Source organism: Lygodium microphyllum, chromosome 21 (assembly GCF_053477565.2).
Source record: "Lygodium microphyllum isolate KBCC chromosome 21, Lygodium_microphyllum_v1.1.10, whole genome shotgun sequence".
NCBI lineage: Eukaryota > Viridiplantae > Streptophyta > Polypodiopsida > Schizaeales > Lygodiaceae > Lygodium > Lygodium microphyllum.
The window spans coordinates 52,198,290-52,214,541 of NC_141155.1; the positions used below are offsets into that span (position 1 = coordinate 52,198,290).

The window sequence follows — 16,252 nt, forward strand, 5'->3', positions numbered from 1 at the left end:
AGTGTGACGTCCACCGAAGATGGATCCCAAGTCTGTGACTACCAGTCGGAGTGTAGGAGTGCTGAATAGTGAATGACAACAGGCTGGTCACTAAAACGCAGCAGTCTAGAGGCTGGAAACTGGTAAACGCAACAGTGTACCACCAATCGAAGGCTGGAAACTATGCACAGTCTGCTGTAAACAGCAGGCTGAAAATAGTGTCTGAGAGTATCAGGGCCTGCAATGCTGAAAACACAGTTTGGCTGACCCTGGAGATGATGGACAGCAGGCTGAACAACAGTCTGGGACAGTTTGGAGTAGTCGCCAGCAACTGAGGGCTGTCGCCTACAGCAATGGACAGGCTGAAGACAATGTGGCTGCAGTTGATGATGGCTGGACAGTAGATGGAGGTGGGCTGCAGGCTGGAAACTGGGCGCCAACAGCAGCAGAGGGTATGTGGGCTCGTGTAACCTGCAAACAAGGATGATGGCTGAATGGGGGGAGCCTATCTATTTATAGATGTGGAAGGGCGCCCCAAAAATTAGAGTTTCCACTAAACTCTCTTGAGCCGCTCCTCATTTTAGGGTTTTCACTGAACTCTCTCGAACCACTCCCCGTTTTAGGGTTTTACTCTAAAATTAAGAGGCTAATCAGCAAGGAATGCATATTTTAGCTCAACACCCCCTCTCAGGCCCAAAACTGAGCTGAAAGGTTAGGCCAGCCATTGTGATGTTTATATACCCCAAGGCATCCCACCCCAAAGCAGCCAAGGCATCGGACAAATGGTGCACGTTGGCTGCCCAATGGCCTACCAAGACTACAAAGGCGATGGTTATCTTACCAAGGGAATTCAAGTAGTCACCCCAAAGAGGACAGGGCATTGGACAAAGGGTGCACGTTGGCTGCCCAATGGCCTATCAAGCCCTACAAAGACAGATGAAACTACATGGAATTTTTTATTTTTATTTTTTTGAATAAAAGAAGTAAATTTGATGGGATGCGGCCGACTGAGTATAAGTGACCCAAAAAACGGGATTAGGGAGGGTACACCCAATACATCACAAAACAGTACAAGCTAACCCATCCACTCAAGGTATCGATAACGAGGAAAAATAGGTGATGAGGTATCCATGTGATGAAGAAGGAGGGTGGTGTGGTAACAACAACCGCCGGTGGAAACAACTTAGGATCAACACAAGTAGAGGCATGCGAGTCAAAGAAGGTGGCTACCATCGCGGATGTCCAGTAGTAGGACTCTACCAAGGGAACGCCTGACAAGGTGGAGAGAAAGGTGAGATGGATGCATTAAGTGCAACGGGATCGGAACCTGCAAACCGATCAGCCAATCCCTTAGGGGTAGTGAAAGAGATGGGCCACTGAGGCTGTACTCGAGCCACATGTCCAACAACAGCAACGAGTACTAAAGGAGCAGATGAAGCAGGAGCGGAGGGCATAGCCCCACTAGACTGTGCAGTTGCAGCGGTCTGCTGAGGCTTTTTAGGTGGAAGACATTGGGCATTGGAGCGGTACTCCTTGTCCACATGACCTGCTCTCTGGCAATGTGTGCAAAACCGGTTTTTCTTGGGGAGTTGCTGCCACATAGATCTAGATTATTTGGTTCCATCTAAGGAAGAGGAGTCGCCCTTTGATTGGCTTGCCTTCGCATTTAGCGAGTTTTTGCCACTAGTAGTTGTTCCTCCCGAAGAAGAGGTAACCAATCCCCTCTGCTTTAAATAAGGATGTGATGAGGATTTTTTGTGGACTTGATCATACAGCCTCGCGTAACACAAGAACTGGCACTCAAACTCGTAGAAGGTTGGCAATCTAGGCTGGGAGATGATGTGTTCAATGAAATTGAAGTACTTGTCGGGCAACTTATTCAAGAAGAATATAACCTATCGTCATCTAACTTTGAAGAGCCAGTAGTAGCGAACTCAGCAAGTAACCGCCTATATTCAGCCAGCTTGACTTTCAGATCATCCCCTTCCTTAATAGAAAACTCTTGAAGCTCAAAGTCAAGATTGATGCGCCGAGTACGATCATGAGCCGCATAGCGATCGAGAAGGTAACTCCAACACTCTAACGCGAGCGAGAAGTGCTGCAACTGAGAGTGAAACTCAGGAAGCAATCCCTGCATCAACTCAACATTGGTTGTGGCATTGTGGGCTCTCCATTAACGAATGTAATCAAGGTGAGCTGGTCCGACATAGGCTCTAGACCAATGACGAGGTCCCAAAGACCCTGAGACTCGAGCACTTATTGCATGAAATTAGACCAAGTGGTGAAATTTGACCCGTTAAAACGTGTCTTATTTGTGAAGGCATTCTTGGCCATTGCAACACGAGTGGTAGTACTCAGAGATGGATAGTGTGAAAAAGTGTAGTGTGGGTAGGATGGGAGAGTGGAGTAAATGGGAATGGGCCCCAAAGTGCCCACCAGGCATGCGTGCAGTGTGCAAGGTGGATCCACAGATAGGGATGGGTTGACTAGGCATGGGCATGGTAACCACATGAGGAACCCAAGGAGGTGGGACGGGAACACAGTGAGCAGAAGATGGGAATCCCTGTGTAGGTGTAACCCAAGGAGAGTGTGAAGACGCACCATAAGCTGAGGATGGAAACCTCTGCGTATGAGTGGTCATGGGAGATGTGAAGCTGGAGATAGTGAGGGGAATGCCCATCACAGTCGTCCCAAGAGTTATGAGTGTGCTCATGTGCTGAAAGGTGAGAGGCACTGTGTTAAAGGGTAGCATTTCCCCTAACGAAGTACCATGGTGCAAAGAGGTAGAGAATGGGGTGGAGAAGGAAAAGGTGCTAGGAGCAGAGATGGAAGATGGAAGATCCAACCCCTAGGGTGTGTGATGCAAATGTGGAGTGTAATCCAAGGTTTTTGAAAGATGATGAGAGGTGTGATATAGCAGAGGGTGGGATGGGAGGAAAGTGAGAAGTGTGTATGATATGCTCAAATGAAACAAAAGTTGTAGATGTACTTGAATTTCGTCTGCTTCGTAAGCCCCCTCTATTAAAGTTCACATACACAAAGCCATCCAGATCCTGTACCTCAAAAGAAGAAACAGGCGAGGGTTTTGATTCATGCAATACAAAAGAATTGTACAAACCTGACATTGGACTTGGCTGAGATGATGAAGATGGATCGCCAGACGTTCCGAATGCCGTATGTCCTCCATGATCGGAGAGGTTGCCAGCCTCATCAACCAGTCCGGATGTGGTAGCAAAACTGGTAGGGGTGTAAACATCACCATACTTGTTGCGATAGTACTTCCAAAGTCCTCCTCTGTCATGTTAGTGAAATCTGGTGAAGGTGGAGTGTCGTCCTCCTCACCGAGTCCATAATACCGTCTCAAGGCCTCCAATGATGGAGAAGCATGATAAGACATCATAGGAACTGGAGAAAAAGGTGTATGGGACATTGTGATTCGGTTACGAGTCGTATTGTGTGCCTCGCACAAACACTAGCTCTCCACAATATCCGCAGGATACTCTTTACAAGAGCACCGGCTCTGATACCATGTGAAGGAAAGGAAACTGCTAGGGTTTGCACTAAGGACACACAGAATGTACGACCACAACAGAAACACAAAGAGACAGACACAAACAAAGAGGGCAAAACTCAAACCCTAAACGCAAAACTCAAAACTCAAACACAAACAGAAAAAGGGAGAGAGAGAACACAACTCAGAAGTAAATAAATGCTGTAAATGAATGTAAGAGTGTACAGTATACTCAAGAGCAGAGCAATGTCGAAGTGTGACGTCCAGCAAAGACGGATCCCAAGTCTATGACCACCAGTCGGAGTATAGGAGTATTGAATAGTGAATGGCAACAGGCTGGTCACTAAAACACAGCAGTCTAGAGGCTGGAAACTGGTAAACGTAGCAGTGTACCACTAATCGAAGGCTGGAAACTATGCACAGTCTGCTGTAAACAGCAGGCTGAAAACAGTGTCTGAGAATATCAGGGCCTGCAATGCTGAAAACGCAGGTTGGCTGACCCTAGAGATGATGGACAGCAAGCTGAACAATAGTCTAGGACGATCTGGAGTAGTCGCCAGCAGCTAAGAGCTGTAGCCTACAGCAGTGGACGGGCTGAAGACAATGTGGCTGCAGTCGATGATGGCTGGACAGTAGATGGAGGCGGGCTGCAGGCTGGAAACTGGGCGCCAACAGCAGCAGAGGGTGTGTGGGCTGGTGTAACCTGCAAACAAGGATGATGGCTAAATGGGGATAGCCTATCTATTTATAGATGTGGAAGGGCGCCCCAAAAATTAGAGTTTCCACTAAACTCTCTCAAACTACTCCCCGTTTTAGGGTTTCCACTGAACTCTCTCGAACCACTCTCCGTTTTAGGGTTTTACTCTAAAAGAGCATTTTAAATGTGTGTTTTGGGGCTGTTTAAGAGGTTAATCAGCAAGTAATGCATATTTTAGCTCAACATTCCCCTCATCAAAAGAAAAGGGGCACACATATCTACTAAAATCATCAATAATCAGTATCAAATACTTGGCCTTCCCAAGAAAGGTCGTGCCCATAGATTTGCATAAGTCGATATGGACCAACTCTAATAGTGTAGTAGCCCTCTAAGAGGCAACATGTGGATAAGGTTGGCTACGCTACTTGCCCCATAAGCAACTAGGGCACAAGGTGCGAATAGAAGGAAAATCTAGAAGACCCTCCACTAACTCTGAGAAGCCTTGCATATGGAGTTGAAGTTCAAATGCCCATAACAAGCATATCAAAGTAGCCCAAGCTAATGAGAAGCATGCACAACAAGGGCAATAAACTTATAAAGCCCACCTTCTTGAGTACCTATCCAAAGAAGAGAACCTATAGAGGAGTCCTCAACAGTCAAAGAGCACACGAGTATTAATTGTATCAACCCCCCATGGATAGAAAGAATGTTAAAGCCCAAATCTGGAACATAAAGGACTTTGGCGGCCACTAAGGCCTGACAATCGGGCAAAAGGGGAATGATTCCCACTCCACGCACTTGCACAAAAGAGTTGTCACCAATGGTGACCAAACCTCCTCTCAAATGAAGATCTCGAAACCAATTCTATCAGTAAATTGTATGGAAAGTAGCCCCATTGTCAAGACAAGCTATGACTTCTCCTCAATGGAGGAAGTAATGGCGGTATCCTCCACCTCAAATAAATGCACAAAAACAAACTTGGTAGCAACAAAGGGTAGCCTTCGAGTCCTTTGAACCATCCTTCGTCTTCAAATGGGGGTACTTCTCCCAACACTTTTCCTACGGATGAGTGTCCTTACCATAGTGTGGGCATTTGGCCTTAGACTTTTTCTCATCCTTCCTGTCATCCTGTTTCTTGTTGTCTTATTTCCCTTCTTGTTTCTCTCTCCTGTACCTATAGTAAAAGCTTTAGTAGAGTCGAATCCACTAGCTCCTACCTCTTTAAGATGCTCATCGTCCTCCAAGACAAGTGACGCTGACTCCTCCCAAAGAAGAGTCGCACACTCTCTCAATGTTAGAAGTCTCGTATAGAAGACAACATACTTAGGAGATGGTAGTTGGGTAATAAGAACCATGGCCATATCCTCCAAAGATAACATCCATCCAAGGGATGAAAGCTCATCCTACATATCCTCCATTTTGTTTATGTGATCCTTCATAGAAGAAGAGTCGTTAACCAAGAGCATATGAAGTCTCTTCTCCAAGGTGATACAGTGGGAAGATGTCTTCTAATGGTAGAGAGACGAAAGATTTGTCCACACTTCTGCCGTTGTCTTTAACCTACACACATGACCAAGGATACAATCTTGAAGGCTCATAAAGAGAAAGGACAAGGCTTGAGAGTTAAGTCTATCCCAAAAGGTTGCATGATTCATCGATGAACCAATATTGCGATTCTCCATAAGTTGCGGAATAGGGGTAGTGACAAAAGCCCAAAGATCAAAGGTATCAATAATACATTCCACTTTGCAAGACCAAAGGGAGTAGTTTGATATGTCCAAACAGTCTTCTTTGAGTAGAGAAGTAAAAATGGGCACCTGTACAAAAGGTGCCATCATAGGCATCCTAGGGCCAACTACAAGAGACATAAAGAGAGGGAGGAGGAGATGGATGCTCAAACTATGTGATCCGTCAAGAGAGGGTTCATGTTCAAAATGCGGCTTAGACCTCTGATCTTCACGATGATCGCATTGCCTCTCAAAGGAAGTATAAACAAACTCCTCATCTAAGTCATCAACGCCTTGGAACCAGTGGTATACCATGTCTCGAGCCCTGTAAACACACTAAATCTGCTGCATTTGGCTATAGAAGAGCCCAAAAGGAGAGAATAAGCAACTACACCTACAAGAAAACAATGGTAGATATCCCATCTTTGTTGAACGCACCTGTAAAACACAAAAAATCTGTGTTTTCTACAGCAAATAGTAGACTAAAATTTTGTGTTTTCAATAATAGGGTGGTCTTCTCTAATGGAAACCTCCTGTCCTCACTTAGGCAATGAGCCTATGTGAGTGTGTGCAACGAAAGAGGAACATGAAAACCAAGAGAAAATAAGATGAGAAAAGACAGCAGGAGTGAAAGAATGATCTACACTGAATCTAGAAAGAATGCTTAATACAATGGACAAATCAGTCCTTCCATACAACCCAAAGCATCACTAAGGCATAGTGACATGTGTGGAGTTTAATGCAAAGCCCTTTTGAATTCGTGATGGCTAAATGCAAAAGGTGATGTGCCATGTGTCAGAGTGCAGCGGTGCGGAAGCGTAGGACTGAGAGAGAGAGAACGCAGAGAGAGAAGGGAGAGAAAGAGACAGTGGACAATGAAGATCTGCTGTATAAAGAATGCTGAATACAAAGATATACACGGGCGCAGTGTGCTGGACTGCGTGTCTCCACCTCGACGATGCGACCTGCTGTCCACCTCGAAGTCTGCTGCAGTCTGCACTGTCTGCTGTCTGAAATCTGTGAACAGAGACAGAAATCTGCACGGCACCGGTCTGTAATCTGCGACAGAGAATAGTGGCCAGACTGCTGAAAACGTCAGCAATAAATAGGTGAAAAATCACCTAGAACGGGGCTCAAAAATGGGGCGCAGCCTGGAATAAAATGGCTGCAGGCAGTCGGACTGCCACGTGGCAGTCCGACTGCACAGTCCGACTGTGCAGCTGGTCCGACTGCTGGACCAGCTGTGCTGCTGCCTAAAAACAGGCTATGAACTCTAACACCCCCTCTCAGAGCCTGGACAGGGCAGAAGCCTGAGGGATCTGGAATGTTGCCGAAGTAGAGCCTGAGGAAGCGCCTTCGTAAACAAATCCGCAAGATTATCCTCCGTCTTGCAATACTCCACAGTGATGGTCTCATCCAGAAGCTTTTCTCGGATGAAGTGGTACTGGATCTCAATGTGCTTCGTCCGGGCATGAAAAACAGGGTTCCTTGCCAAGGCAATGCAACTCGCATTGTCACATCGCAGCAATGTAGGACGAGTCTGGGGGCACCCAAGCTCCTCCAACAATCTCCGAAGCCACACAACCTCGCATGTGGTGGAAGATGCGGCCCGATACTCCGCCTCAGTAGACGAAAGGGCTACCGTGGGCTGCTTCTTGCTACTCCATGAAATAACACCTGCACCCAAAGTAAAACAGTAACCTGTTGTAGACCGCCTGTGGTCCACGTCACCGGCCCAATCCGAGTCACTCCAACCTGCAAGTACAAGATCTGACCCATCTGTCCTTGCGGGGTAATGAATCCCCAAATCAGACATCCCCCTCAGATACCGAAGTATCCTCTGGGCAGCCTGCCAATGCACCGTCTTAGGTTCACTCATGAACCCTGCCAAGAGCCCAACAGCAAAACATAGATCAACCCTCGTGTTGAGAAGCCAAATCAAGGACCCTATCAACTGTCGATAGCGGGAAGCATCCGCCAAAGAAGCTGAGTGGGAAGTGGCCTTCCAGGTCAGATCCATAGGAGTAGAGAGGGCCCGACAATCTTCCATCTCAAAAGACACCAAGAGCTCCTGTACATATCTCTGTTGGGAGAGAAAGATCCCCCTCTGAGACTGATAAATCTCATGGCCTAAAAAGAAATGGAGTAGCCCCAAATCCGTCATCTCGAACGTCCGATGTAAAGCTGACTTTGTCTCCTGGACCTGCTGTGCATCATCACCTGTGACAATCAAATCATCAACATATAATACAAACAGCACACAACCTTCCCCGGAAGTGTGAACATACAGCTGCGGATCGGCCTTGGACCGCCGATATCCCAACTGAGTCTGGAGAAACGAATCAATCTTCTCGTTCCAAGCTCGTGGGGCCTGCTTGAGACCATACAGGGCCTTCTTCAACCTGTAGACTTTCCCATCTGAAGAACCAAAGCCAGGAGGCTGCTCAACGTAGATCTCCTCCTTCAAATCACCATTCAGGAAGGCCGACTTCACATCCAGCTGATAAACAGGCCATATCCTATGGCCAGCCAAAGCAAGAACAGCTCTAATGGTTGCCATACGAGCTGTAGAGGCAAAGGTGTCATGACAGTCAATCCCTGGGCGCTGGGCAAAACCCTTAGCAACAAGGCGAGCCTTGTGCTTATCCAAAGTACCATCACTGAGATATTTGGTCTTAGAGACCAACTTGACTCCAATCACCTTCTTCTTCGGGGGGCGTGGCACAAGTGACCAAGTGCCATTCCTCTCAATAGCCTTCAACTCAGCTTCCATAGCTTTCTTCCATGGGGCGGACTGTAAAGCCTCCTTCACGGAGGTGGGCTCTCGATCCTGCATAACTCGGGACATCAAACAATAATTGGAGCAAACAAGCTCTGAAGAATGCGCCTGGTGCCTCCGTGACCGCCGCGGACCATCCTGCGGTCCCCACTCCTCAGGAACCCCTCGATCCCTGAATCACGGAGTGTGTCACGGGCCCAGCGAGGAGGAGGCCGAACCTCCCCTCGTCGTTCTCCATCAGTAGAAGACTCTGGAATATCCACCGGTGGTAACTCCTCAGAAGGATCCGGTGGAACAGTAGACTCTGTGTCAGAAACAGAATCATAATCAAACGGCACAGGCTCCAGTGGAACTGTAGAAGGAGCCAAACTCTCCCCTGGATCTCCAAGAACGGGATGCTCCTCACCCGTTGAAGAAGCCGGAACCTCCACAAACCGCACATCACGGCTAGTATATACATCCCACTTGACGGGATCATACAGTCGGTAGCCTTGGGACTGGGAGCTGTAGCCAACAAATACCTGTTTTCGAGAAGCCGCTTCAAATTTGTCACGGTGAGCCTTGGGAATGTGAACATAGGCATCACACCCAAAGACCCGAAAGTAAGAAACATCTGGCTTCGTCCCAAAATAAGCCTCAAATGGAGTCATCCCTTCCACGGCCGAAGTAGGGGATCGATTAAGGATGTGGACTACAGTAGCCACAACCTTGGCCCACAGAACCTGAGGGGTCTGTCGGTGCTCCATCATGGTGCGCGCCATCTCGATCACACTGCGGTTCTTCCGTTCTAGAATACCATTTTCTTAAGGAGTATTGGTATTGGCAAACTCTTGGTGAATTCCTCTATCTGCACAAAACCGAGCAAATTCATTAGACACAAATTCACCTCCCTTGTCGGATCGCAAGGTCTTCAACTTCCGGCCTGATCGGTTCTCCTCAAAGAGAAGCCAATCCTTGAAGTGCGAGAAAGCTTCTGACTTTAGTGCCAAAAAGTAGGCCCATGTCATCCTGCTATAGTCATCCACGATCAGCATGAAGTACGAGCTCCCACGCAGGGACTCATTCCTCATAGGGCCACATAGATCCGTAGATACTAACTCCATCGGTGAAGTAGACCGCCGCGAAGCGGTGTGGGGAATGGCATCCCTATGCTGCTTCCCCCCTATGCAGGAGACACATGGCTGCTGACTCACCACTATATCCGACAACCCTCGAACAAGCTGTCCTCGTGACGCCTTCCGAAGATAGTCATAGTTCAGGTGACCAAACCTAGCATGCCATAATTCAGACTGTGACTGTGAGGTAAGAAGAAGAGTAGAGAGGGCAGTGGAAGACTTCAGTTTGTAAATGCCGTTCTCCTCATATCCAGATGATAGAACCTTCCTCGATTCACGATCAAGGACTCGCACAGTAGAACTATCAAATTCCACTAAAAGACCAAGGGAGCAAATCTTATGAACTGAAAGGAGATGGTACCCCAATCCTGGTACATGCAAAACCTCTGAGGTATGGGTGCCACCTCGTCCATCCGGAATAAGCTGCATCTTACCCCGACCTGCAATAGAAACTGAAGAGCTGTCTCCAATGAGAACCTGCCCACGCGAAGGTCGCAGCTGGGCAACACCATCTGAGGAAGGAGTCATGTTCCGTGAGGCACCACTATCAATAATCCACTCTCGAGATTGGGAAGCCGCCATCGCAGCATCAGAAGCATTCGGTGAAACGTCCTCAATGACAACTAAATGTAGAAATGCAGCTGATGAGGGTGCAGCCACCACTCCAGAATCCTTGGTTTTCTTCTTCTTGGTGTCCTTCGAGTCTTTGTCAGGGCAATCCTTCTTCCAATGGCCAGTCTTTCCACAAATATGGCATGTGGAGTCTTTGTCCTTGTCCTTCTCCTTGTCCTTCTTGGACTTGTTATCCCCCTTCTTCTTCTTTTGGTCCTTCCCCTTCTTCTGAGAGGCTTGACCTGTCAACGCCTCCGTCTTGGAAGCATTCTGTCCCTTTAACTGTTCCTCTTGGTCCAAGACCATAGGAACCAACTCTTCCCACCGAAGAGTAGACTCTCGCCCTGAAGCAATAAGGGCAGAGTAAATTGTACCGAATCGTGGCGGCAACTGGGACAAGAGTGTAATTGCCATGTCTTCGGAGGAAATTGGCTTCCCCGCATTCTGAACTTGCATCTGTAGCTGCCTTAGCTTGTTAATGTGTTCCCTTAGCAAAGAAGACTTATTGACTTACAAGGTCCGCATCTGTACCTCCAAAGAAACCCTCTTCATCAGGGTCATCCGATTGTACATTTGATCAAGCTCCAGCCATATCTCACGAGCCACCGTCAAGTGCTCGATGTGAGCGATCACGGCTGTAGTGCATGATAGAAAGAGAAAGGATCGAATCTTGGCATTCAGTTTGTCCCAATGAGACTGGGCCCTGGCCAACTCCGCACGAGCATCCGAAGAGAGTTTGGACTCATCTCTTACCGAAGGCCGGTCAATATCTTCCTGTACCAACTCCGCCAAATCATAGGACTCCAGAATGGCCAACATCATAACGCGCCAAATGCGGTAGTTGTCGCCGTCGAGCTTCTGATCTGTAGGAAGAGCCGGTAGGACAGGCACCTTCCGGTCCATAATCGCCTGGAACTCCAAGTCCATCTATGTAGACATCTTCACCTGCAATGCCTTCTCAAACGCAAAAGCAGCCCCCTCTGACTGAGTAAACTCAGCCTGCTAAGGCTCTTCCGCGTCCCGAAGCTTCTTCACCCGCCGGAGGCGATGAAAAAGCAAAACCTGCACTTTTAGGTTGAAAACTCAAACTTTCTCCGCATCAAACAGCAGTAAACAGCAGCAAATCCACCACCTGTACTCCTTTCCTGTGCGCCCACACTCGTTTCAGCCTTGTTCCAAGGCGCAGCCCTCCTGTCTGCCCTTAAACGCAAAAAATGCAAATTTGTGTCGCGATGGAAACTCCTCTTCAGGTTGATTCTGCGCTCAGTCAGCCCTCAAACACTGCTCTGATACCATGTCAGAGTGCAGCGGTACGGAAGCGTAGGACTGAGAGAGAGAGAACGCAGAGAGAGAAGGGAGAGAAAGAGACAGTGGACAATGAAGATCGGCTGTATAAAGAATGCTGAATACAAAGATATACACGGGCACAGTGTGCTGGACTGCGTGTCTCCACCTCGACGATGCGACCTGCTGTCCACCTCGAAGTCTGCTGCAGTCTGCACTGTCTGCTGTCTGAAATCTGTGAACAGAGACAGAAATCTGCACGGCACCGGTCTGTAATCTGCGACAGAGAATAGTGGCCAGACTGCTGAAAACGTCAGCAATAAATAGGCGAAAAATCACCTAGAACGGGGCTCAAAAATAGGGCGCAGCCTGGAATAAAATGGCTGCAGGCAGTCGGACTGCCACGTGGCAGTCCGACTGCACAGTCCGACTGTGCAGCTGGTCCGACTGCTGGACCAGCTGTGCTGCTGCCTAAAAACAGGCTATGAACTCTAACACCATGGACAAGAGGAGCATAGTGTCTATTGTTAGCAAATTAGTTAACTCATGAGAGAGTATGGGTGTGGTTTAGTGGGCTGGGCACAAGAGATTATTTCATGCATTTTTCTAGTGCCTGCTTTTATGGCTTTTTTGCCATTATTTTATGGCCAACCAGTATTTACTATTATTTTATTTGTTGGCTAACTAAATCCATATATATTGGCATATTGCTGCCTATTAATCACTAGCTCCCTTCTCCCTAATCATTCATTCACTTGCAATCTTCCACAATAGGTCTTGTCACAAAGAGAGAGAGTCAATGCCAATGCCCACACAGCCTTGACTCATTGTTGTATGCAACTATCTCATGTTTGGTATATGGATTCCATTTCCTAAGAATATATCTGAGTTCTCTCTTTGCAGTGTCCTTGTGTTCTCTCTTTTCTTGCAATCTCTAGTTCTTCTCTCGTGTTGTGTAGACTCTTACAGCAGTCGTCTATGCCTCCATTGCTGCACCAACTTCTGACATGGTATCAAACGTCCATGTTACGTCTTGCAGTGCTGTTTTCTACTATTGCAGGTCTGCCAACTTTTGATTCTGCTGTTTTACGACTGCTGCTGCCTAGGCAACCTGATTGTGGTGCAAATCAGGCTATTTTCCCGCCTTTATTTTTTTTTCTTTTGACAATGGCTGCCTGAATTTTCATTTCTGCATTATTTTATTGCTATACAACCTGTATTTAATGCTTCTGCTGACTCTGTTTTGCTGTTCAGCATCTGCATTTTCGATTCTGTTCTTGCCTACAGGCTGGGCAACTGTTTCTCTAGCTCTGTTTGCTGTGTTTGATCAGGTTGTCCCTATTTCAGCAGCCGTTTTTTGATCAGCTATCTTCACACTGCATGTGAACTCGTGCTAAGTGCAGTTTGTGCTATATTCTAGCTGTACTTTCTCTCCGATTCTCTTCTTTGCTTTATCTTCTCATCCGATCGTTTCAAAATGATACCTCCCAATTGCTCTACTGATGATAAATCTCATGGCCCTAACTATCTGACATGGAGTGCTATCATGAAAGCATGGTTTGTGTATAAGTGATTTATGGTACATTGCTTCAAGAGATATTGAGTGGCCCCGAACTCCAACTCCTCTTCTCAATGATTAGGACCATGACAACTATGAGAAAGCTGTGCTTACATGGTATACAAATGATGCTTGTGTGTATTCCACTCTTCGATGATGCATTTCTACAAAGGTTCTACCAACACTAACTTCCTACAAACTCCAAGACAGCTTTAGAGGTGTGGGACAAGCTTCAGATGTTGCATCAAGCTCTATTGACCATGCATAGAGTGATCCTCTATGAACAGCTCCAACAGGTAAAGTTTGAGCCTAAAGATACTATTTAATATTTCTTGTTGTGTGTAACACAAGTTCGAGATTAGCTTCAACATGTGCAATCCATGCTTCCAAAGGCTCATCCAATGGCGAGACTGCGCTTTATAAGCTCCCTTTGGATTTTATGGAGTAGCCAATGCTTTGTGGGCCCAAACATAATCACAGTCAATGCGTTTCATTTGTATGTCCTTGATGTTGCTTGAGCATGAGGCATCCTTGAGATTACAAGGGAGGCTTCCATCTCGAGGTGGTGGCCATGAGAAGTTGGAACCAAATGCAAGTGTGGTTAGCCTTTGGATGACCATGGCAACAACTAGAGGTGATGAGGAATGAGTGGGTAGCAATTGGAGGAGGAGTTGGTAGCCACGTGATGTTGATTGACCAAGATAGCACAAGATGTTAAGTGACCTACCGCACACTCTATTTATAGAATAGGGACATCTACTTACAGAACATTGAAATACACTTAAGTGCATTTAAGTTTTGGGGCTATTTAATGAGCTAATGAAAGTTTAATGGATAATGCACCTTTTCTTGCCTAACATCTTCATCCAACAGCCATTTTCAGCAAGCATCATCCTTTCTAGCATCAGATCAACATGTTCTAGCTTCTTGTGGCTATTTATAAGCCGCCGAACCCATGCCTCCACATATATTCATTGATCACATCATTCCAACCAGACATTCTCTCTTATCTTCTTCAGTCAGATTCTCATCTTTTCCCATCAATCCAACACCCTCACTAATGCACCTCTGTAGCCATAGTTTTTTCCATACATTTCCAAGCTATTTAATGAAAAAAAGGTCAAGTATGGAATGGTAAAAATTACCCACGCGTGGAACTCTTCCCACATGGGAAATTTTGATACCCATATGTAGGAACCCGACTATGTTTATAGCACATGGGCTGACTGTGTGCAACCTTGTATCAATGTTCAGATCAGTGTTTTCCTTTTGTTTCTTTTGTGTTTTTATCTACTCTTCTCTTCTCCCTTATTCCTACTTCGATTTTGTGTTCTCACAATACCTCACCTATAATGCAATCATTCTCCCCTAATCCTCATACTTCATAGTCTATAATACACGAACTGTCATAGCTCCTAATAATGTTTCCCCATAGCTATCCCATTAATTTTCGTGACACTTCCTCCCCCATAAGAAATGTTTGTGTCCTTGAAATCAAAACTAGGAAGGTTTAACTCTAAATTGGGAACTCTTTATAAACTTATTGGTTGATGACTTCTCTCATGAGGCTTGGGTCTATTTCTGGGTTCAAAAGTTTGAACCCTATGAGAAGTTTAAGGAGTGGGTCTCTATGGTGACGACTGAGAGTATTCACTGCATCACACAAATCTATATAGTAATAACGGGGAGATTCCAGGCCTATCTGGTATGGGATCTACAATTGCATTCCACGGTTATCAGTTTGGGGTGTGGAATCGCACTCCATCGTTATCAGTCAAAGCATGTCCTTCGACGAGTTCCCTTCAAAGGGGCTGATCCCGAGCCTTCTTCCTAGTCGCAATACAAGGTGCCATAGTTTTCATGAGGCAACCCACCCTCCCAAACTAGGCCCTGCCATCACATCCAACCTGTCCCTTATCTGGCATAGCTTCCCTATCCCCCTCCTCACTCACATCCTGACATAGGTGATCATTCTGAAAGGGATATCTTTCACAATGATTTCCCTTTACCCTAAGAGAACTTGGGGCTGTTCATTTTCCAGGTTCACGGCTTGCGTCCCCGCACTTCCTTAACATAACCTGTTCCGAAACAATTAGTTTTCCGTCTTCCTTCAATCAGGAGGAGTACCATGAAGGATCAACGTGCCAAGCACAGAGAAAAGGACACATTTGACTCAAAGACCAGTAGCACGAACCCAAAAGCAGTCTCAAGGACTGAGACAACCTCAGGCAGGCCACTGTTAAGCGGCGATTAGCATTTCAAGTGAGCCGAGTTAAGAATCAGATCATACCGCAGATTGGGTTGAAAATTGGGCTCCTGGAAGAAAGCGAAACTTAGAGCGTCTGGTCCAATGGAGAAGAGTTCTCATGATCTCACACACACAGACTCTCTCTCTCTCTCTCTCTCTCTCTCTCTCTCTCTCTCTCTCTCAATCACAAGCGCTCTCTCTCTCGAGCTCTCTGTCTCTCCGATAGCTACTCACAACATGTTCTGTCAATTTGGCCCGCTTGCTACTCACAAGCAACGCTTGTCCCGTCTCTTCGGCCTGCTGGCCCCTACCCCCACTCTCCGCCCGGCGCCCTCCCGTCAACCCCCACGCCCAAGCGGAAGGCTATAGCGTTTAATTTTTCTTGGATTTTAGAGAATTTTCTCTAAGGAAATATTTTAACTAGGTTGACATGTGCAGCACCTGGTTGATTTGTGAAATTTCTATAAGGAACAATATCCAAAAATTCAGGTATTCTTTTATTTTGGATATTTAAAAATTAACAATTATATTAAATATTTGATTGATTTTTGAGAAATGATGAATATATTTGATTTTAAAAATTTGAAAAAGATCAATCAAGTACAAAGTGGGATAGGTATATTTATTTATTAAGTGTCATGAAGGATGGAATACATCTTATACAATATACTGATATTCTAAATCAAGTTTCTTCTATTCAAAAAGTGAATTTTTTTACATCTTGTTGGGTGTCCATATAAGT

The 16,252-nt window shown here is 46.3% G+C and overlaps 1 protein-coding gene across 3 annotated transcripts in view; it reads right to left on the reverse strand.

Moving 5' to 3' along the window:
• Positions 1 to 15,821, reverse strand: part of LOC148018002 (FAD/NAD(P)-binding oxidoreductase family protein) — an 87,007-nt gene extending 71,186 nt beyond the window's left edge. The window contains exon 1 of one of the 3 annotated variants that reach the window (XR_015687664.1): positions 15,553 to 15,821. Coding sequence is in view for 1 of the 3 variants with exons in the window: in XM_087661426.1 (XP_087517552.1) it covers positions 15,553 to 15,630 (78 nt within the window). In the remaining 2 variants the exon portion in view is untranslated. The remainder of the gene's footprint in view (positions 1 to 15,552) is intronic. The other 2 variants (XM_087661427.1, XM_087661426.1) reach the window with 2 other exon arrangements.
• Between the last annotated feature and the right edge of the window lie 431 nt (positions 15,822 to 16,252).